The 19,625-nt window shown below is 45.0% G+C and overlaps 4 protein-coding genes across 8 annotated transcripts; 2 read left to right on the top strand and 2 right to left on the bottom strand.

The window, feature by feature from the left end:
- Positions 1-138: 138 nt before the first annotated feature.
- tmem74b (transmembrane protein 74B) lies at positions 139-6,202 on the top strand. Of its 3 annotated transcripts, none has more exons than XR_009120077.1 (4): positions 139-197; positions 1,084-1,280; positions 1,358-3,293; positions 5,211-6,202. XR_009120077.1 is itself a non-coding variant. In XM_058055533.1 (3 exons), the coding sequence occupies exons 2-3, from the start codon at positions 1,134-1,136 to the stop codon at positions 1,868-1,870; spliced, it is 660 nt and encodes a 219-aa protein (XP_057911516.1). In that variant the 5' UTR covers positions 139-197; positions 1,084-1,133; the 3' UTR covers positions 1,871-4,131. The 3 variants fall into 3 exon arrangements, 1 of the variants encoding a protein (XP_057911516.1); XR_009120078.1 differs by lacking the exon at positions 5,211-6,202 and having other exon boundaries at positions 1,358-3,113; positions 3,201-4,131; XM_058055533.1 differs by lacking the exon at positions 5,211-6,202 and having other exon boundaries at positions 1,358-4,131.
- On the bottom strand, positions 4,051-7,908 carry psmf1 (proteasome inhibitor subunit 1). 2 transcript variants are annotated; one of them, XM_058055530.1, is made up of 7 exons: positions 7,515-7,908; positions 7,056-7,208; positions 5,255-5,337; positions 4,968-5,150; positions 4,831-4,887; positions 4,420-4,584; positions 4,051-4,338 (listed from the first exon to the last, which is right to left on the bottom strand). In XM_058055530.1, exons 1-7 carry the CDS (start codon positions 7,641-7,643, stop codon positions 4,287-4,289), a joined length of 822 nt encoding a protein of 273 aa, XP_057911513.1. In that variant the 5' UTR covers positions 7,644-7,908; the 3' UTR covers positions 4,051-4,286. The 2 variants fall into 2 exon arrangements, with proteins under 2 accessions (XP_057911513.1, XP_057911514.1); XM_058055531.1 differs by having other exon boundaries at positions 4,420-4,581; positions 7,515-7,907.
- Positions 7,909-8,085: 177 nt separating this feature from the next.
- On the top strand, positions 8,086-14,725 carry pigu (phosphatidylinositol glycan anchor biosynthesis, class U). 2 transcript variants are annotated; one of them, XM_058055520.1, is made up of 12 exons: positions 8,086-8,251; positions 9,784-9,848; positions 10,103-10,162; positions 10,671-10,733; positions 10,934-11,043; positions 11,125-11,225; positions 11,297-11,394; positions 11,491-11,645; positions 12,067-12,210; positions 12,305-12,429; positions 13,563-13,705; positions 13,957-14,725. In XM_058055520.1, the coding sequence occupies exons 1-12, from the start codon at positions 8,122-8,124 to the stop codon at positions 14,068-14,070; spliced, it is 1,308 nt and encodes a 435-aa protein (XP_057911503.1). In that variant the 5' UTR covers positions 8,086-8,121; the 3' UTR covers positions 14,071-14,725. The 2 variants fall into 2 exon arrangements, with proteins under 2 accessions (XP_057911503.1, XP_057911504.1); XM_058055521.1 differs by lacking the exon at positions 9,784-9,848 and having other exon boundaries at positions 8,131-8,251.
- A 1,741-nt stretch (positions 14,726-16,466) lies between these two features.
- On the bottom strand, positions 16,467-19,063 carry LOC131106409 (cytochrome c1, heme protein, mitochondrial). Its single transcript, XM_058055455.1, has 7 exons — positions 18,897-19,063; positions 17,821-18,011; positions 17,609-17,735; positions 17,365-17,522; positions 17,137-17,297; positions 16,969-17,069; positions 16,467-16,889 (listed from the first exon to the last, which is right to left on the bottom strand). The coding sequence occupies exons 1-7, from the start codon at positions 18,975-18,977 to the stop codon at positions 16,785-16,787; spliced, it is 924 nt and encodes a 307-aa protein (XP_057911438.1). The 5' UTR covers positions 18,978-19,063; the 3' UTR covers positions 16,467-16,784.
- Positions 19,064-19,625: the final 562 nt, after the last annotated feature.

Below are 19,625 nucleotides of genomic sequence, written 5' to 3' on the forward strand. Positions count from 1 at the left end.
TATTTATAAATAATTTTGTAAGTATATTTTTGAATGAATACTGTACCTCCAATAGTGAATGTGATTTTCCCCAGAGCGACGCCCTCTAGCGGTCATCTGCCAGCAGCTGCTTTGCGCATGTCCGTTCCACTCCGGTCCCCTCTTGCATCCTTCAGTCTCCATCACTCCAGTCCCCCGCGAGGTCGCGGCACCGCCAGGTAAGCCCTCCTCTTCCTCCTCATCGATGATTGACGTCTTCGTGTATGTCGATTAATGCTCACGATCACATCAGTCATTCATCGTGTGATTGAGGCTGTCTGAATCTCTTCGTCTGACCGCCACGCGTTCTTCTCCTTCGGCCCCGCTTATCTGCCGTCTTTCCCGGACTGTCGGTCCGTACCAAGTCACTCCGTGCTCGCCAGGCGCGGCCCGCCGCATCGCACGCACGCACGCGCGCGAAGGGATGTGCTTGCCGCTACGAGGTCGCGCGCACGTTGTCACTTGCCGCTGTGCGCGTGACAGGTGACAAGCGGTCGTCTTTGAGCATGTAAATAGAAATAATCTGTTCCAGAGTCAAACTATGTCGACCGTTAAAGCTTTGTGATGCACAGGCAATGTGGGGCAAAGGGACAACTGTATCAGTAGAAATGATCCGTTACTGGGTCAAGCTGTGGCTTCATGAAGTGTGCAGGCAATATTTTAAGTCACATTTTAACATTCAGAAGTGTCATACAAATGTAAAAAAAAGCTAATCACTACAAAATAGGAAATCGTAAAAAACAAAAGATGTTAGAAATAAAAATAACCTGTTCCAAGGTCAATACGTGGCCGCCGTTAAAGCTTTAAGTCACATTTTAATATACCTCAAGTGTGAAATAGTAAAAGCTAAGAACTAAACAAGATGGGAATAGACATAATCTGTTCCAGGGTCAAACTTTGGTCATCATAAAAGCTTTTTAAGTGTACAAGCAATCATATTGCATATTGTAATTGTTCTTATGCAAATGTAAAAAGAAGGCATCCACTGTATAATGACATGAAAGTTTGCAAAGCTGGAGTCCATGTAACTTCCTGTTTACCTTCTCTGGTGGTGATGACGTTCAGTGAGGACATGATGACGGGAGGACGACGAGCGACGTCATGATCTGACGTTCATGGACTCGTCCCTCAACACCGTAGAGCTCCAAGAGCTGCGCAGCCCCACCGGGGGCTTCCAGAACGCTTCGTACCAACCAGACGATGAGGCGCTTCACCAGCAGGGGGCGACCAGCTGCCCTCCCTCCACCTCAGGAAGCTGCAAGGTAGACCGTCTTCTTCTTCTTCTTCTTCAGTAGAATGCGGCAGAAGTAAAGCTGACGTCGTTCTTTGCTTCCATCAGGAGCTCGCTCCTCGCTCATGCGACGAGGAGGTCGGCCACGACGAAGGTCAGGATCCGACTGAATTCTGTCGCCATGACAACCCATCCGGTGACTCTGGTTTCCTGGTGGCCCTTGTGCTGCTCCTGAGCGGCATTGTTCTGGTGGTGATCGCCTACACCGTCCCCCGGGAGGCCAAAGTGGACCCGGACTCTGTGTCGGCCCGCCAGATGGAGCAGCTGGAGATGTACTACGCCCAGCTGGGCTCCCACCTGGACAAGTGCATCATCGCTGGCCTGGGCCTGCTCACGCTGGGCGGGATGTTCCTCTCCGTGCTCCTCATGGCGTCCGTCTGCCGGGGACACATGTACCGGCGCCACGCCGCCTTTGTACGACCCAAGAGGACATACGGCTCCATCAACCTGAGGATGAAGCAGCTGGCCACGGGGGAGGACGCGGAGGTGACAGCCATGGGGGAAGAGTTTTCTCGTAACACCCAATCCGGGATTCCCGAACCGGGCGATGTCGGCGAGTGAGACGGCTTAGGAAGGCCACGGAGGATGCTAAACAAAGCACAATCGAGATTCGCCTCCTCATTGGCTAACAGACTGAGCCATCCAATCACGGCGCAACATAACTCCTTTGCAGGTCATGACCTTCACCAGCAATACAGAGACAAGGAAGGACAACCGCTGAGAAGATGAGCCAGCATGTGAGTCAGCTGCTAGAATGAAGGAAGTAACCTTTAACTACACGCAGCGTACTTTAAGACTACATTGATATGTAAACGTGTCGTTCATGTCTGAGTACATTAAGCCTTAATAACGAGTAAACACACTGTAACGTGTCTTCATTAACTAAATGTTTGTGTATAGAGAGCTGCATAGGCAAGAGCAATGTAAACACACACAGTTTTTATGGTGGATGTTCTTAATTGAAGTCAAACAGTCTGTAAACGGAGGAGCTGGAGTGCACAGAATGCCTAAAACTGACCATTTCCTCCATCCATGGAACCCGCTCAGTGTTGCCAGCTGGCAAATTATCGTACCAGAAGCTTAAACCTATCTTCTTTTGAGGAACATTCCCATACATACCCGATTTGGCGTTTGCTAATAACCACGTATTGAAGGTGTCATATGACCCTATATTGTGTTTATTTTTCATTATTGATTGTACTGAGGGCGACACGGCGGTCGAGTGGTTAGCGTGCAGACCTCACAGCTAGGAGACCAGGGTTCAATTCCACCTTCGGCCATCTCTGTGTGGATGTTCTCCCCGTGCATGCGTGGGTTTACTCCGGGTACTCCGGTTTCCTCCCACATTCCAAAAACCATGCTAGGTTAATTGGCGACTCCAAATTGTCCATAGGTATGAATGTGAGTGTGAATGGTTGTTTGTCTATATGTGCCCTGTGATTGGCTGGCCACCAATCCAGGGTGTACCCCGCCTCTCACCCAAAGACAGCTGGGATAGGCTCCAGCACCCCGGCAACCCTCGTGAGGAAAAAGCGGGAAAAAATGAATGAATGTACTGAAGGTGAAATTATGATACATGTACAATAATGATGATACATCTGGCAACACTGGCAACCTACCCATGATACATTGCAACTAAAAACATTTTTATTCTTTCTTTTAAAGAAATGTTTTTGTGAGAGTAATTGTGGAATCTCATTAACATGTTTTATTTGTTGGTGAGCAGAAAGCGGACGCAGGCTAGCTAAACATGCTAAAGCTAAGATGCCGACCTGTCGTAGAAACCTGATGGCGGCCATCTTGGGTGTGTAAACAAGCTCTGGTGATGATTGTAGAATGAAATTTTAAAAAGGTGACAAAATGTTTGAGTTTTTCCTTTTGCCTTATTCAGCTTGGCGGTCATGTGACTGGATATGACTTCCCCAAAATGGCGGTGTCGGGTAGAGTGGCTCTGTTCCAAAAGCTCATGTTTTGGTCTCTAAAGGTCAGTTTAAATTAATTTAACAACCTCAATGCTGTAATAGGATGTCAAATAGGTTCAACTGTTATATTTACCTCAATGTATTGATGGGAAACAAGCTAGGAAAAACAGTTGTCAAGCTTTTAGGCTTACAAATGCTATGGAAAGCCTGACGTGACGTGTTTTGTCATGTAGCAAAATGCTGACTAGCCACTTAATTTTGAATGGATATAGAATAGAACATATAACATCACATATGTATCTTTGACATGAATTAGTTGGCTCGGAAGCTGTCAACAGTACCCGCTGTTGCTCAGTGACGACACAAAATGCAGAACAATACGTGCTTTCACTTTTGAGTCCCCAAATACCAAAACACTCTGTGACGACGCTAGAAAAAGTGGCTAGATTTGTCGATAGATGGATTAAAAGGGGTGGAGTCACATGACACGTCCAGAAGACCTTGACCACCAAGACGCTGACGATCAATCTCTGTTGTGCTGCAGCAGAACGATCTATTTTTAGAGCACGTCCTCTCACATGACACAAAGACCTTGTGAGGTGCAGGCGTGCCTGCCGTCCTCTGCAGAGGACGACATCCCAGTGGATCGTCATGCGGTTCTCAGGTCAAGAGCAGAGTCTCATCCATCATCCTGCAGCTTCTGGTAGAAGCTTGAAATATGACTTTTAACTTTTGGTCATGGACTCACCACCTTGTTGCTAGGTTACCAAGACAAAGTAATCTATTACTCTGAATGTGTGACTATTAAAACACCACAGCTGCAACAACTTTTACAATTTATTCTAAATCTAAAACAAATACATAAAAAAAATCCAAAGCAAAATAAAGTTTTTTTTGTGGTTGAAGCGAAACAAAGTGTTGCAGCGTTGCCATGTTTTCATCACAAATCCTTCAGAAGTAGAAGATGACAATCAGTCCATGAGGAGAAAAGCTCTGATTGGCTAATGAACAGGAAGCAATGAGTGCGTGGCACTCTGGAAAAACGGCAGGGGGCACTACATGAACATGTCGTCATAGCCTGGGGGGGGCATGTGGTCTGGATCCGGCCTGAAGAACACAAGGAACCTTTTGTGAGCCAAAATGAAATGAGAGAATTCCGAAAGGGGCCGACCTGTCTGTGTGTCTCACCCGGGTCTGTGGCGTCCGATTGGGCCAAACGGGTCAAAGCGGGCACCTGGGGGGACCGCTCCTGGGGGCAAGATGTCCGGGATTCCGCTGGACGGGTCGAAACCGGAGCGAGGGTAACCCAACCTCAGCGGGTCTACTAGCATCCCACCTCCGGCACCAGACCTGCTAGAAGGTCAGGATGGTTCTGTTAGCATGTGTCAAATGGTGCACTTAGCATTTTCAGTGCTTAAGTGCATTCATGCATTGTCAGTACTCAAGACTGTACAGTACACTTCACTAAGTGTACTTACAGTGTAATGCAGTCTAGTACTGTTGTCAAAAACTTTGCACACTCAGAAACTACATAAGTGCACAGTGTACTTATTGAAGTGATGGAAGTATCAAAGCAAGGTCATCAGCTGGTGGACTCACCCCAATGGATCTAGATCCGCCCCTCCCACGGAGAAAGGCGGCGCCACGGCATCAGGCCTGAAAGAAACACACGCTGGGGTTGTCACCAGCAGGAACGCACAACAAAGCCTTTTCACAGTTTGTACCCAACTCCTGACCAGTGAGTCTGTGCTCCGTGGCGGGGGTGCCTGCCGGAGACACGGAGAGGGTCGTCGTTGCCGTCATCGGCCTCTCGCTGCGTCCGCCTGCTCCGCTCCGTCTGGGCTTGTGTTGGCTTTCCCTGCGACGGCAGCAGCTGACTGCTGACCTTTGCTGCCAGGCTGCCGGCGTCCTTGTAGACTCTAAAATACAACAATAAATCAATCGCACTGACGCACTGTAGCGCCTTCTCATTTTCACAGGTGGACCGTGCACATGGCATCCAGTGTTGGTGGCACCCACCTACCTGTCAAACGTCTGCAAGTGGTCCTTGTCCACATGCTCGTTGAGGTTGACGATCAGGTCGGACCCCTGCTGTGTGCTGCGGTTCTTCAAACACAATGAGATCAATGTCGAGACTCAATTGACAAATTGGTACAAAAAAGAGACACAATTAGATGCCAACATTAAACATGAGATGAGACACCACAATGAGAAAAAAAACAGTTCCATAAATGAGACACACAAATGAGATACACATTGTCACAAAAACGAGAAATAAAAAGTGAGACATAATGCAAAGAGACACCGCAATGAGAAAAAAATGTGTTTCATAAAAGGAGACACACTGACATAAAAATGAGTGAAAAAAATGAGACACCACAATGAGGAAAAGAAAATTAGTTCCATAATTGAGACACACAAATGAGATACACATTGACACAAAAATGAGACATAATGCGATGAGACACCAAAAAGAGGAAAAAAATTAATTCCATCAATGAGGCACACATCGACACAAAAATGAGAAATATGAGATGAGACATGCACAAATGAGACACAAACATAGAAAAAATACGATACACAATGATGATACACACTGACACAAAAATGAGAAATGAAAAATGAGACACCACAATGAGGAAAAGAAAATTAGTTCCATAATTGGGACACACAAATCAGACATAATGCGATGAGACACCAAAATGAGGAAAAAAATTAATTCCATAAATGAGGCACACAAAAAATGAGACACAATGAGATGAGACACAAACATAGAAAAAAAATGTGAAAAAAAAATACGATACACAACGATGATACACACTGACACAAAAATGAGAAATAAAAAATGAGACACCACAATGAGGAAAAGAAAATTAGTTCCATAATTGGGACACACAAATCAGACATAAATGCGATGAGACACCAAAATGAGGAAAAAAAATAATTCCATAAATGAGGCACACAAAAAATGACACAATGAGATGAGACAAGCACAAATGAGACACAAACATAGAAAAAATGTGAAAAACATACAATACACAACGATGATACACACTGACACAAAAATGAGAAATAAAAAATGAGACATAATGTGATGAGACACCGCAATGAGGAAAAAAATTAGTTCCATAAATGAGGCCCACAAATGAGATACACATTGACACAAAATTAGATCTTTTGGCATGAGACACCACAATGAGAAAGTAAATTAGAAAAGAAAATTAGTTTCATAAATGGGACACACATTGACAGAAAAATGAAAAATAAAAATGAGACATAATGAGATGAGACACCAAAATGGGAAACAAAAATGATAAGGAAAAAAAACAGATGCACAAATGAGACACAAACATTTGAAATTAAAAAATACACAATGATGGGACACAAAAAGGAGATGCAGATTGGCACAAAAAAGAGACACGATAGGATCAACAGACGCATGAGATGAGACACCACAATGGAAATGAGAAACAACAAATGAGACACATAAAATTGGGACACAAAAATTAGAATCAAATGACACATGATGCAAAAAATGAGACACATCAGATAAGATACGACAATGAGAAACAAAAATGATGAGACACAGAACGGAAAATAAAAAATAGAAACATAAAATGAGACACCACAATGACAAGGAGACATAATGATGACACAAAAATAAAACGCATGATGATGCAAAATAAAAAAAAAACTAGACAAAAGGATGAGACACAAAGGGACCAAAAATGAGACACAATGAGATACAAACACAATGAGAGCACTTAAGCAGTGACACATCTCAAATGCAAAGACGCGGGAAGTGAGGTCATGTGGTGTCCTACCATCAGGTTGAAGATAAGGGCAGAGTCCACCAGCAGCGCTTTGAGTAGCAGCTGGACGTCTCCGAGTTCCGACGTGTACCTGAGCGTGTACTCCACCTTACTGCTGCTCCAGTCAGACGGCAACAGCTCGGACTTCTTGTCGCTGCTTCGAGGCTGCCACACAAAACAGACAAGCGTGCTCAAAAGAACATGAAAGTCTGCAAGTGCTTGCGTACGACGCAAATACACCCTCTAGTGGCCGTAAGCACAATCTGCTGAGTAAGTGCTATCATTTTCTGAAGCTGGACTGAAGCTCACTAGTTACACTAGTCACATTTTGTTTCTTTGGACATTTACAAATTAAAATGTTAACTAGCCTTATCATTTTATCCAAAGGCAGGTGGGAAAACCTACCACCTTAATACAATTTCAGGTGTTAATACAGCAGCATGTTAAAGCCAGTTACATGACGTTGCTCACCTCTTCCCCGGAGCCAACGCACTTGTATCCGCTTTTGATGACTTCCCAGTGAACGAGACACACGATGGCGTCTTGGGGACAAGAGATGTTTCCACCACAGCACGAATATAACAGCTCTAAACCCGCCATGGCTCCTCCAGGCACGACCAAAATGAAAGCGACGGGTTCCGGACGACCGCACTTGCTTTTTGTGCGTGTCAATGCAGATGCACAAAGAAGAACCGCTAGCAATGACTTTTTGAGCCTACACAACACAATGAACCGGCGGGAAATGAAATACAATACAATACAATTACCAACAAACTGTCAGTGTCGTAATACAGCTAACTGCGATGGCTTCGTCGAATGTGTTTTGATCCCGACACCTAATATGTCCCCCTGAAAACATCAGCTCACACTATTGTTCCGCACTCGTTGGTTATGTGCTTAAATATGGAGGTTTTATCGTATGGAGTCAATGAAATTGACAATGAAACAACTTAAGACAAATTTACGCGGAATAATTAAAAAACACAGCTTTGTTTGTGCGTTTATGGTTTAGCATAAGCGAGAGTTCATTACAAGACTTCACTTCCCAGCATGCCCGTGCAAGGGTGGAGATGCCAAGATGGCGGCGCCATTGACTATGCTGCTGATCGTGGCTGTCACCGTCAGAGCACTTCTTTTTAGGTCGTCTGTTGCAGATTTAATCGCCGAGAGGGTGGAAGTTGTGTCTCCGTTAACGGCCTGGAAAAGAGGTGAGTAGCTTTTTTTGTCATCCCGATTTCCTCCATTGTGATGTTGCCCGGCCGGCGGTGTGTCAAACCGGTCTGACCACTAACTCGCTGCGGTGTTAGCGTACTGTTAGCATCCACACAGTCAAATGGAAAGACACTGTGATATTAAGGTCTAAGGTGTTTTTGTGTCGTGCGCCATTACCTTCTGCGAGAAGGTTTTTGCTACAATGTATTTTGCAATCATATACTAGTCCACCAAAACTACACTACCTAACAGCTTTAAATGTGCATCATATAATACTGTGAGTCAAAAACCGATATAGGTGACAATTTCCATTCTTACAACATATAGAAAATGTTTTTTACTTACATTTACTTTTCGACTGAAAGGTCATAAATGTGAAGCTGTCCTGGAACTATATGGCGTAGGGGGATGGATTTGGGTTCTTCCAAAAGTTAACAAGCTAAAGTTTTATCCCCCATATGCGCAATATGTGTCAATGTCACTGACATTGAGTTCGATTACGATGAAAAAGTGATTATTTTTAGGTTTGCCCATATGCATGTGCTTTAAAAACAACAGGCACAGAGGTGTGGACTACAAAATGGCCATGAGTCTTTACCTCATTCATTCATTTTCTACACCCTGGACTGGTGGCCAGCCAATCACAGGGCACATATACACAAACAACCATTCACACTCACATTCATAAATAATACATTCATACTTTTCTACTGCTTTTTCTTCACGAGGGTCACAGGGGGGTCTATCCCAGCTGCTTTCTGGCGAGAGGCGGGGTACACCCTGGACTGGTCGCTAGCCAATCACAGGGCACATATAGACAAACAACCATTCACACTCACATTCATACCTATGGACAATTTGGGGTCGCCAATTAACCAATTAACCAGCCAATCATGTTTTTGGAATGTTGGAGGAAACCGGAGTACCTGGAGAAAACCCACGCATGCACGGGGAGAACATGCAAACTCCACATAGAGATGGCCGAGGGTGGAATTGAACCCTGGTCTCCTAACTGTGAGGTCTGTGCGCTAACCACTCGACCGTCGTGCCGCCTCTTTACCTCATGCTGTTTCACATTTCCCAGTGATCAGTTAGATGTGGTCAAAATATTCTTGACACTTTAACTTGTCTTTCAAATAGTTTGGTTGTCATTGTTGGTAAAATAAGACAAAAATAAACATGCAGGACTTCCGTGCTTTCAGAACATAAGCCCACCTATCAACCGTCGATTTTTCAATTTCATTAGCTATCCAATGTGTCATTATCATGAAGATTGGATGAAACTGGCCAGAGAGATTTTTGTCAGAAGAGGCGAGCTTATCAAATTTTCGGTTGTTGTGCAGTTGGCTTCATGTGTCAGTGTGACTGGTCTAACATTAGTGTTTACTGAGCCTGCAGTCATACTCGTGTCCCGGAATGATGTTGGTTGCATCTCCAGCCAAATTCTCATGAAAATTAGGGCTGTCAGAACGGTAAGGGGATAAAGTATCCTTTAGTGACATAACATTTTGTGTGATTGCGATTGCAGTGATTGAAGGTTTGGCTCTACTTGACTTGGGAGTCTCGCCGTATTCCGGAGATGTTTTCCATGAGGTGAGAATAGAATCTTTACCAACATTTTGAGCGATGGAATGGCTATGGCCTACAGTAATGTCCAAATGCTCCAAACACAGAAATGATTAAAAACCCAAATCACACAAACTCAATAAACATGCACAACTGAGCTGCAAGAACGAAACAAATGCAAAAAGAAAAATCGTGAGGTTTTGGGTCATGTCTGCGTTTAGAGCGTTTTAACCTTACTGCGAGTTTGCACTTGTCCAAATGTCTTTTTTTCCCCTCCATAGACTCCTCTCATTATCTACCTCTTCCACTTCCTGGTGGACTATGCCGAGATAACATTCATGGTGAGTAATGTCTGCATACTTCAAGCCAGTAAAGGGAAAAAAAGACGGTATAATAAACTTTTAATCAGCCATCACCGAATGGTGGCCCTCGATCAAGAGCCGGACCCAGTGATGGCCCTTTCTGGACCTGGCACCAATCACAGTATCAAATATAATGATAATAACATATAATCATGGACATGAACCTGTAATTATTTTGGCTATTACGGTTAATGTGACAGCAAAGGCAGTGAAAATGAATTCATCCATCCATTTCCTATTTAAGTTAATAATAAGCCTCTTGTGTTCATTCAGTATTTGTACCTTTTATAGTTACCAAAACGCGACCTGTGAGCCACATATGGTCCTCGAGGTGCACTTTGCACACCCACGCCTTTGCTAGGTTGTCACGTATCATGATGATCGTGATTTATCCCCACACATTGTTGCTAAACTCTTTAGCCACGCTACCGCTTTTGGGGCGTTTGATGCTCGTCAGTGACAAAGACGCTTTGTGTCTTCTCCATAGCTGGCCGACGGCATCGTGGCGGTGGCGCTCTACTATGCCGCGCAGGACTACAACAAGCAAGTGGTGAGAACATGTTTGAAATGTATACACATGCATGTTATTCAAATTATAATTGAAAAAAAAAAATCCATTCTTTGACTATTTCACCGTGTGTTGAATCTTGAGTTTATTTATTGGACACCAGTAAGTAATGCGTGTGTGTGTGTGTTGGTATCATAACTTTGTAAGCACAACTTCCTCCTCAGTATACAGTATGTGTTCAGTTCAGGAAGCAGAAATATGCCCTGGAAGCAGACCGCTACCCCCCCGACTGTCACGAGCTGGTCCGTAGCCCCAAAGAGATGCACTACATCCCCCTGAAGGTGGCCATGTTGTAAGTACTGCATCTCAGTTGATGGCATAGCCAATGAAGTGACTATGCCCCCCTCCCACACACACACACTTCCACCCGCAGCTACCTGCTGAACCCGTTCACCATCCTGTCCTGCGTTGCCAAGTCCACATGTGGCCTGAACAACGCCGTGGTGTCCCTCTTCATCCTGTCCACCATTAAAGGTAAAGTCACATCTTCACCCCTCTTCGCCACTGTGTCAGCTTGACGCATTTTTCTTTGTTTCCCATGGCAGGAAATGTCCTGCTCAGCGCCATCTTCTTGGCCCTGGCCACTTACCAGAGCATCTACCCTCTGACTCTGTGCACTGCCGCTCTGCTCTACTTGATGCAGGTTTGTTGGCCGCTCACATTCTCCAACATGGTCGCCACCTGCCAACTGACAAAATACTGTATATGTGTGTGTGTGTGTGTGTGTGTGTGTGTCCAGCGCCAGTTCATCCCTATCAACATCCGGCGGGTCAGCTTCTGGTGGTTTGTCGCTCAGTACGCCTTCATGTACCTGGGCAGCCTCTTCGTCATCATCTGCCTCTCCTTTTTCCTGCTGGGCTCCTGGGACTTTGTGCCCTCCGTCTACGGCTTCATGTGAGAATCTTTGATTTGGCTTTAGTCTGAATCAACAAACCTGTCAGGTGATGCTCATTTTGGGTGTCAGGTTTACACCTGCACCCCCTTCAGGTGCAGCAGACGACCCGAGGACTTTTCCATGCCGCTTGTAGGCCGATCTTTAAGAGTAATGATGTCATAATTAATAAAGACTGATTTAAATGTTAAGATTAAATAACTCAATGTCATTTTTATGCCAACATCGGCCAGCAGATGTTATTGGATAGCCCATATTTTTATGGATGAAAATGTTATAGGGAAAGATTTATAACAGATCGGGGCTCAAGTTAGGGTCCATTACAAATGAATGCCTTGGTCATGTGATCATTGTTGACCATGACGGGCGTGTCCCACCGCTCTGATGATGGTCATGTGACAATGTGGTTTTGTCTTGCTGCAGCCTCACCGTTCCAGACTTGACCCCCAACATCGGCCTCTTCTGGTATTTCTTCGCAGAGATGTTTGAACACTTCCGCCTCTTATTCCTCTGCGTCTTCCAGATGATTGTCTTCTTCTACACCATCCCTATGTCCATTAAGCTCAAGTGGGTCCCTCTGCCGTGGAAGTCTTGATGTTTTTGTCCCTCATAGCGTCATTGCGTGTGTGTGTGTGTGTGTGTGTGCGTGCATCTCTTCCAGGGAGCATCCGGTGTTTCTCATCTTCATGCAGCTGGCGATCATCTCCATCTTCAAATCCTACCCCACGGTGGGCGACAGCGCCCTCTACATGGCCTTCCTCCCTGTGTGGAGTTATCTGTACAGATGTGAGTTTCATACAGCAGTTGAAATATCATGTTTGTCCTGCTACCTTATCAGAGATGCTCAATATTGGCTTTCATGCTGATATCTGATGTAGTCCAGCACTTCATATTGGCTTTTTCTTGAAACCAGGGATGTCCAAACCTTTTCCAACAACGGCCACACAGTGACAAGTGAAAGAATGCAAGGGCCACTTTAATATTTAGCAAAGCATGCTAAGACGTTTCAAGTTTGTCACATTATTAACTGAAAACTTGAATGAACAGCACGTTTATCCACCTCATGCACTAAATGTGCAAATTTTGCCCACACTCGCAAGTACAGTGGCTTCGGACCGGGGCTTTATAGCCATTGCCTGATGGATGATCACATCGTGAGCGTCAAACTCACCACACCCTGCCAACCCCCCACCAATCTAAAGCTTTTTAAGGAACATTTTTGAGGCGCGTTTTGCAGACAGGAAGTCCCACACACAGCAGACATGCTTGTTCTGAGCAAGTATCAGTCGGTTTTTCACTGATATCGGCCGATGCCGATTGATCGGAGCACTCCTACTTTTACATTTGTAACAGCTCAAATATCTAAACGATAGCGACATAAAGGGACACACACAAAGGGGTTGTTGGTTTACAAATAATAATTTATTTACAAATATAGCACCAGGAACTCTTTGCAATTTTCACATTTGTAACTGAACTGTGTGTGCATGCATGAAAAATTCCACTACAACCTTCTATTCACATATTTTGACTTCATTTATTATTTGTCATTAGTCCGACTTTTTTTCCCCTTAACATTTTGACTTTCATGTTAATTTTTTCAGTTTTCATTTCAGAATATTGATTTAAAAAAAAAACAACAAAACAAAACCACAGTGGGCTGCAAATTGGCCTAAGGCCACCTCAAACTGTCATGTCACGAACACAAGATTCTTCCTTTACTGTGGTGCATTTCACACAAAAACACAGTTTTATGCAAAATGAGACAAATACTCTAATGCTATGTATTGAGGCCTCTCAGTATCGGCCGGCTGATGTTATTGGGCATCCCTAGTTTAAAGGTTCCTATTCCTGTAAAGCGAAAGTCTCTAAAAGTCATAGCAGGTGTCATGAAAGTGCAATTGTTTTTGTTCACACAGTCCTGAGGAACATCTTCCTGGTTACCTGCGTCATGGTGGCCTGTTCGGCACTCTTTCCGGTCCTCTGGCACCTCTGGATCTATGCCGGCAGTGCCAACGCCAACTTTTACTACGCTACCACACTGCTGTTCAACTTGGCTCAGGTATGACCGCTTTTCACGGGTGCAGCGTACTAGCCATATTTGCCGTAGAGGGGGACAAACAGGAAAGAGTCTGCTCTGAACAGGCCTGTTTGAGTGTTGTGTGTTGTAGTTTTTGATCTTTAGGGTGTTTTCAATGACTAACCTGTGATGATTGTAGAAAAGAGCGAGTGGCGTCAAAGTTCTGTTCATTCTGAGCCTCAAAATGGCTGTGATGGTTTTAGCCCTGCCCGCTGACGTCCTCCTCCCTGCAGATCTTGCTGGTGTCGGATTACTTCTATGCCTTCTTGAGGAGAGAGCACCATCTCACTCACGGACTGTATCTGAAGAGGAAAGATGGCTCGGCGGCCACCCTGATTCTCAAGTAAACCTCCGGCGAGGAAGCCTGGACGCGGGGGGCGGCGGAGCTACATCCTCATGTAAACTGACCAGGGTCAAAGATGCTCCGAGACCAGCAGTCCGCACACATGTGGATGCGTGCAAGGAACAATGTCATGTGATGTCGGGATGTGAGGACACAGCCTTTGACACCTCACGGACCTCCTTGCAGGAATTTATTTTGAAGAGGGATCTTTTTATTGTGACTTTTCAGCGTCTCAGATCTTTTCTTCCCTCGCCATGTTTAATTTGTGAAGATCACGTGAACTCAAGTCCTCCAAGACGACGAGGAAGTTGGTCCGGCTGAGCTGACTATTATGTTTGCGGAACAACGTCAAGTGAACCAGTGATGCATTCATTTACAGAATGTAGATTAGGATCGGAAAGGAGTCGTTTCAGACAAATTGTAGCTTTGAATGCCGATTTGGGAAGTTTTTCCCGTCACAGGAAGTTAACGTTCCTTCGGTGACCGTTAGCTTTTCGAAATGAAACCATATGGAAGGAAACTTGAAAATACTGATTGTAATTCATGTTTTGTTTTTTACTGAAAAATTCTCTTTTATTTTGATGCACTGTGACGCTTTCATGAATGAGTTTTTGTTCAAAAGGGTTTATGTATTTGTTCTGATTAAACGTCTTAATTTATGTTTGTTTGCTTGTCTTTCCTAAATACTTTCAAGGAATATGACGCTTGACGCACCATAAATATGGTTCCTACAGTTTACCTCAGGGGTGTCTAAACTTTATCCAGATACAGCAAAAGAAAGGACGCAGCTTTGTAATAGAAGACGTCTCCTGCACCCTGGGCGAGGCCCTGTCAGGACGCCACGCCGGACGTCACGCATCTCTTAAGTTTAAAAAATACATGCAACTGGTAATTTGCATTACCTAAGACTATTATACAGCGTTTTATAGAAGTGATATATGTGCATACACAGCCTACCATCCAGGGGCTCATACATTCACAAGTTCATGTCTTTATTAAAAATCATTTGGAAAATGTTCCAAGTCATGTATTTAGTTGTCATTTGATATTTTGCATGTTTTGACAGCAGCTACACCAATCAAGTTTTATGTATAAGTTTTGCTGTTTCAGTCCCTCGTATTAAGTCTAGTCTACACCAGTTTTAAAGTCGCTACATTGGCCCCCCGTCCGCTTCAGGATGGATTTTAAGATTCTCTTACTGGTTTTTAAATGTCTTAACGGCCTTGCACCTTCTTATTTATCTGATCTGCTTTTACCATATCAACCCCCGCGGACCCTGTGGTCCTCCGGCACTGGCCTTTTAACAATACCAAAACCCAGAACAAAAACCCACGGTGAGGCAGCATTTAGCCACTATGGCCCCCACCTGTGGAACAACCTGCCGGAGAGCCTCAGGACTGCAGAGACAGTTGATATTTTTAAAAAAAGATTAAAGACACACCTTTTTAATCAGGCTTTTAACTCATATTTTTAAACTTTTATTACGTTTTTATCTTTTTTGTTCTATTTTATGATCTTAGTCTTTAGCTTTTAACTCCAGTATTTCCTCGGGGGGTCCTCCACACTGGGGGCTGTGTCGGGTCTGCTGATCCATCCTTGGGTCCCTTCGACCCGGCCGGCTGGGAGTTCCTCCCTTTGATGTGGGGGTCCGTCCGTCTGTCGGAGTCGGGGGGCCCGGGTGCTGGTCCCCCGATGGCACGGCCTGCGGCTCCTCCCAGTGTGGACGGCCCCAAAGGTGGCGTTTCCTTGATCCTCAGTGCCATGCCATGTCTCCCTACTGTGTGTGATTGTTTGTGTGTGTGTCTAGTATGGAGGGTGGGAGGGAGGGGCTTTCTTAGTAATTGTTTTTCCTTTTAATTGTGGCAATTGTTTTTAATTCTGTAAAGCACTTTGTGTTGCATGTCTTTGCAGGAAACATGCTCTACAAATAAAGTTGATTTGATTTAGTTACGTGATGCATCTTTTATTTTATTCAGTCTACTTTTAGCACATTTTCATGTTTGTGTCGGCATTTGTTTTTAGCAGCTGTTTGCAACTACTCAGTGGCTGTAGACGGAACTTGTAAATATGACTCATTGATATTGGTAAGATATTTATGTGAATATCATTGGTAAGATATTTATGTGAATATCCATCCATCCATTTTCTATGCGCTAAGCCTTTTATACATATCATGTATTAGTTGAAAAACACCTGACATTAACCTATGTATGATCGCTTTCAGCCCAATACAGTCACTTGTTTATATTTGAAAATGCTCAACTAATGCACAAATGCATAATGCACTAAATGGGTATATTTTCATTTGACAGGCAGAAGGGAAGAGTAAAATGGAGATTCTACATGTGCACTAGTTAGTCAGGGCACCGAGATTGCTATCAGGAATCCATAGAGACACCATGCCATCCATCAATTTAATTGAAAAAAAGTAATGTTTGACACACCGAGTTTCCTTTATATAATTTATTTTATACAGTAAAATGGAGGTCTGCTCCTCACATGATGGTCGAGTACTTAAACGGACAATCAATCGACCAGATGTTGACACGTGTCGACCGGCGCCAGAAGAAAAACCAAACTTTAAAGCGCACAACTTGTTTCATACAAGCATCCTCCTCAGCGCTTCACAAGTTGTTTCTGGAGGAATACACTGAGAAAGGCGTGTGTGTGTGTGTGTCCAGCTCTACCCTCAATCTTTACACGGTGGGGTTGTGTGTCTTATTTGGGTGGCCTGTAGGCGATCTTCCTGCTCTTGAGCACAGACCACCTGTGTCGCTTCATGTAGTAGATGAGTGGAACCAAGATGGCCGACCCCATGAGCAGCTGCGCCACAAAAAGAAGAAACATGTCATTCAAGGTGTCAAGTTCATTCACTTGTGTGTCTGTTTGTGTTTGTGTGTACCTTGAGTCCCATGCGTTTGCGCTGGTCGTGCTCCGGCTCCGCCGCCCACCTCAGGAAGGTGCACACGTCCTTAGCAACCTGGCTCATGGTGGCGGGGGTGCCTAGGGCAACAGGAACGTTTGACTGTTGCGTTTCCGCGTGTGCATGACATTGATGATGACGACTTACCATCGTCATACTCCAGAATCTCGTTGTAGATGGGCGGGGCCATACCAATGGCCTGCCCAGGGAAATAGGGGTTGTAGTAGAGCCCCTCCCTCACCGTCACACCTGCGGGGGGTTCGCAGTAGCCTGTGAGGAGGCTGAACACGTAGTCCTCGCCTCCGTGCCTGAGGGAGGAGCAGTGGGTGGTCTTTATTCATTCTGAAACATTCCTGTTGACGCTCGGCATGTTACCTGGCGTTGACGATGTAACTGAGGTCTGGAGGGAGAGCGCCGTTGTTGGCCGCCCGGGCGGCCTCGGGGTTGGGATATGGCTTGGGGAAGTAGTCGGACGGCTTCCCTGGTCGGGTGAACATCTCGCCGGTCTCATCGGGTCCGTCCACCACCTCCACCTAAACACAGGAAGTCATGTAACGAGCACTGCCAAAACATCAGACACGGTTTATATGGACGTAAAATGAACCAAGCCAGAGCTCACTTCCTCAGCGATGGCCTTGACCTCATCCTCTGTGTGCGACACCCCCACCAGGTTCCTGAAGGCCAAGTACTCCATGCTGTGACAGGCTGAGCACACCTGCTTGTACACCTGGTAACCACGGCGAATGCTGCATGCGCACACAAGGGGATGACACGTTATTCATCACATTTGGGTGGACCTGTAACCCTCGTCACATGACCGTGCAGCTCAACCTGGCATGGTCCAGGGACGACAGGGGTCCGGCATGGCTCCATGGGTAGTTGGGTGGGTGGAGCTCCAGGTCTGAGGCTTTGACGGACTGGTGCAGCATCATGGCCAGTCCTGCCCCGCCAGCGGTGACCACACCGAGCGTTGTTAGGGCAACCTTCTTGCTGCGAGGCAGGCTGGCGAAAGACATGTTGGCCTGCGTGGGGGTAAAAACACAAAGACAATCCCATACTACTCCTGAATACATCAAGTAATGCCATTGCGACAAAATATGCACAATAATGATGATGTAAATGACAACTGGGGCACAATCTTTGCTTTCTGTTATTCTTTCTGGCAACAAAAAATCCAATGACTATCAAAGTATATTGACAAGTTTAATCATTAACGCAACGATCACATTATTATTCAATAACAGAAACGGTCATTACCCCTATCATTTACCATAATGTGCCAATATACATCCTTTAACATTAAAATGGGAATTAAATCGCCACGCTTTAAGAAAACACACAAAACGTCTCAAAAACAGAGCGCGGACGCACACGTACAGGCGGCTGGCTGCTAGCCGGAAGTCCTCTCAGTCCTTGACATGCTAACCCGTTAGCATTCAAAGAGTTAGCACAGCAACGAGAGCAGCCTGTAAGTATTGAGGATAAGTGCCAGTCTGTGTCCTTAAGTCGGGATCTAAACACGCATAATCGCCGCAAAGAAACACTTTCCCTGCATGCAGCATCACCTGATACAGAAGATTAATGCCAAGCTAATTGATAATGAACATCAATAGTCAGCTACCCGGTGCGATTGGGAGATATGGGTAGCCGAAAATATTACATATTGGTGTCTTTTATGAGAGAGTTGTTAGTTGACGATTAAGATCTTCATTTAATTATACAACATTAGTTAATATCACATTAGTATGGTGCGTCCTAAAGATGTGTCATAACGTGGGTGACCTTGTCTTCCCCGCCGGTTGCTAACCAGGCTAGCATTAGCTAGAAGTCTGGGCGCCCCACTGTAACATTATCGCAATTTCGCTTGAGACGCACCGTGTAACTTCTAAGCTCTGCGGTGTGTGTACCTTTGAGGTCTTGATGGTTTTCGCAGTGTCGAGGAGGGCTCTCCCACTGCCGGAGAGCACCACGACTCGTAACGCCGCCATCTTCTCTCTGCAGCGCTCTGAACTCTTACAAAATACTGCGTTTCCGGTTGGGACCTTCAAAATACAGTCCGGCGACTTTATAGTAGCTGTTAGCCAAGACGCCCCTGGTCATGACTTTCTAAATAAAAACTAAGGAAGCAACTTCCCTTTTTGCAATGCGTATCATGACAACTGTTATACAGTATAGCCGCCGACAGACCGGAAGCAGTATGCTCATTATGTACTGAATATTTCAAGCTTCATACAACGTTTTGTAACACATTAAGGTGAGCTTCGATAACAATGTTTTTAACTATTACAGATGCTCTGTGAAATTTGCACAGTCGGCAGCAAGTTGTTACATTTGATTAGATTGACATTGGATTCAAAACACTGCGATTGGCTTGCGACCAGTCCAGGGTGTACCCCGCCTCTCGCCCGAAGTCAGCTGGGATAGGCTCCAGCACCAACGCGCAACTCTAATGAGGATAAGCTTATCGAAAATGGATGTATGTATGGCTTCAAAATATATATTTTTTTTAGCACGTCGGCGCGTGTGTTTGACACCGAGCACGTCAGGCAAACACGAACGAAATCAATCAAGTGTGTAAAAGTATTGTGGTAAGAATAACAACAGTAGCTAAGCTACTACCAGCATTGGAAATGCTC

Source organism: Doryrhamphus excisus, chromosome 18 (genome assembly GCF_030265055.1).
Source record: "Doryrhamphus excisus isolate RoL2022-K1 chromosome 18, RoL_Dexc_1.0, whole genome shotgun sequence".
NCBI classification, from domain to species: Eukaryota; Metazoa; Chordata; class Actinopteri; order Syngnathiformes; family Syngnathidae; genus Doryrhamphus; species Doryrhamphus excisus.

What these genes read in the sequence shown, in the direction of transcription:
- tmem74b (XM_058055533.1), top strand. Translation starts at nt 1,134, where the DNA reads ATGGACTCGTCCCTCAACACCGTAGAGCTCCAAGAGCTGCGCAGCCCC. An exon ending in CCACCTCAGGAAGCTGCAAG is followed by an intron (nt 1,281 to 1,357) that starts GTAGACCGTCTT and finishes TGCTTCCATCAG; the next exon opens with GAGCTCGCTCCTCGCTCATG.
- psmf1 (XM_058055530.1), bottom strand. Translation starts at nt 7,643, where the DNA reads ATGGCGGGTTTAGAGCTGTTATATTCGTGCTGTGGTGGAAACATCTCT. An exon ending in GCGGATCTAGATCCATTGGG is followed by an intron (nt 4,585 to 4,830) that starts GTGAGTCCACCA and finishes CTGACCTTCTAG; the next exon opens with CAGGTCTGGTGCCGGAGGTG. An exon ending in ATCGGACGCCACAGACCCGG is followed by an intron (nt 4,339 to 4,419) that starts GTGAGACACACA and finishes TGTGTTCTTCAG; the next exon opens with GCCGGATCCAGACCACATGC.
- pigu (XM_058055520.1), top strand. Translation starts at nt 8,122, where the DNA reads ATGGCGGCGCCATTGACTATGCTGCTGATCGTGGCTGTCACCGTCAGA. An exon ending in AGGACTACAACAAGCAAGTG is followed by an intron (nt 10,734 to 10,933) that starts GTGAGAACATGT and finishes GTATGTGTTCAG; the next exon opens with TTCAGGAAGCAGAAATATGC. An exon ending in CCCCTGAAGGTGGCCATGTT is followed by an intron (nt 11,044 to 11,124) that starts GTAAGTACTGCA and finishes TTCCACCCGCAG; the next exon opens with CTACCTGCTGAACCCGTTCA.
- LOC131106409 (XM_058055455.1), bottom strand. Translation starts at nt 18,977, where the DNA reads ATGGCGGCGTTACGAGTCGTGGTGCTCTCCGGCAGTGGGAGAGCCCTC. An exon ending in TCGTCCCTGGACCATGCCAG is followed by an intron (nt 17,736 to 17,820) that starts GTTGAGCTGCAC and finishes GTGCGCATGCAG; the next exon opens with CATTCGCCGTGGTTACCAGG. An exon ending in GATTCTGGAGTATGACGATG is followed by an intron (nt 17,070 to 17,136) that starts GTAAGTCGTCAT and finishes CTGTTGCCCTAG; the next exon opens with GCACCCCCGCCACCATGAGC.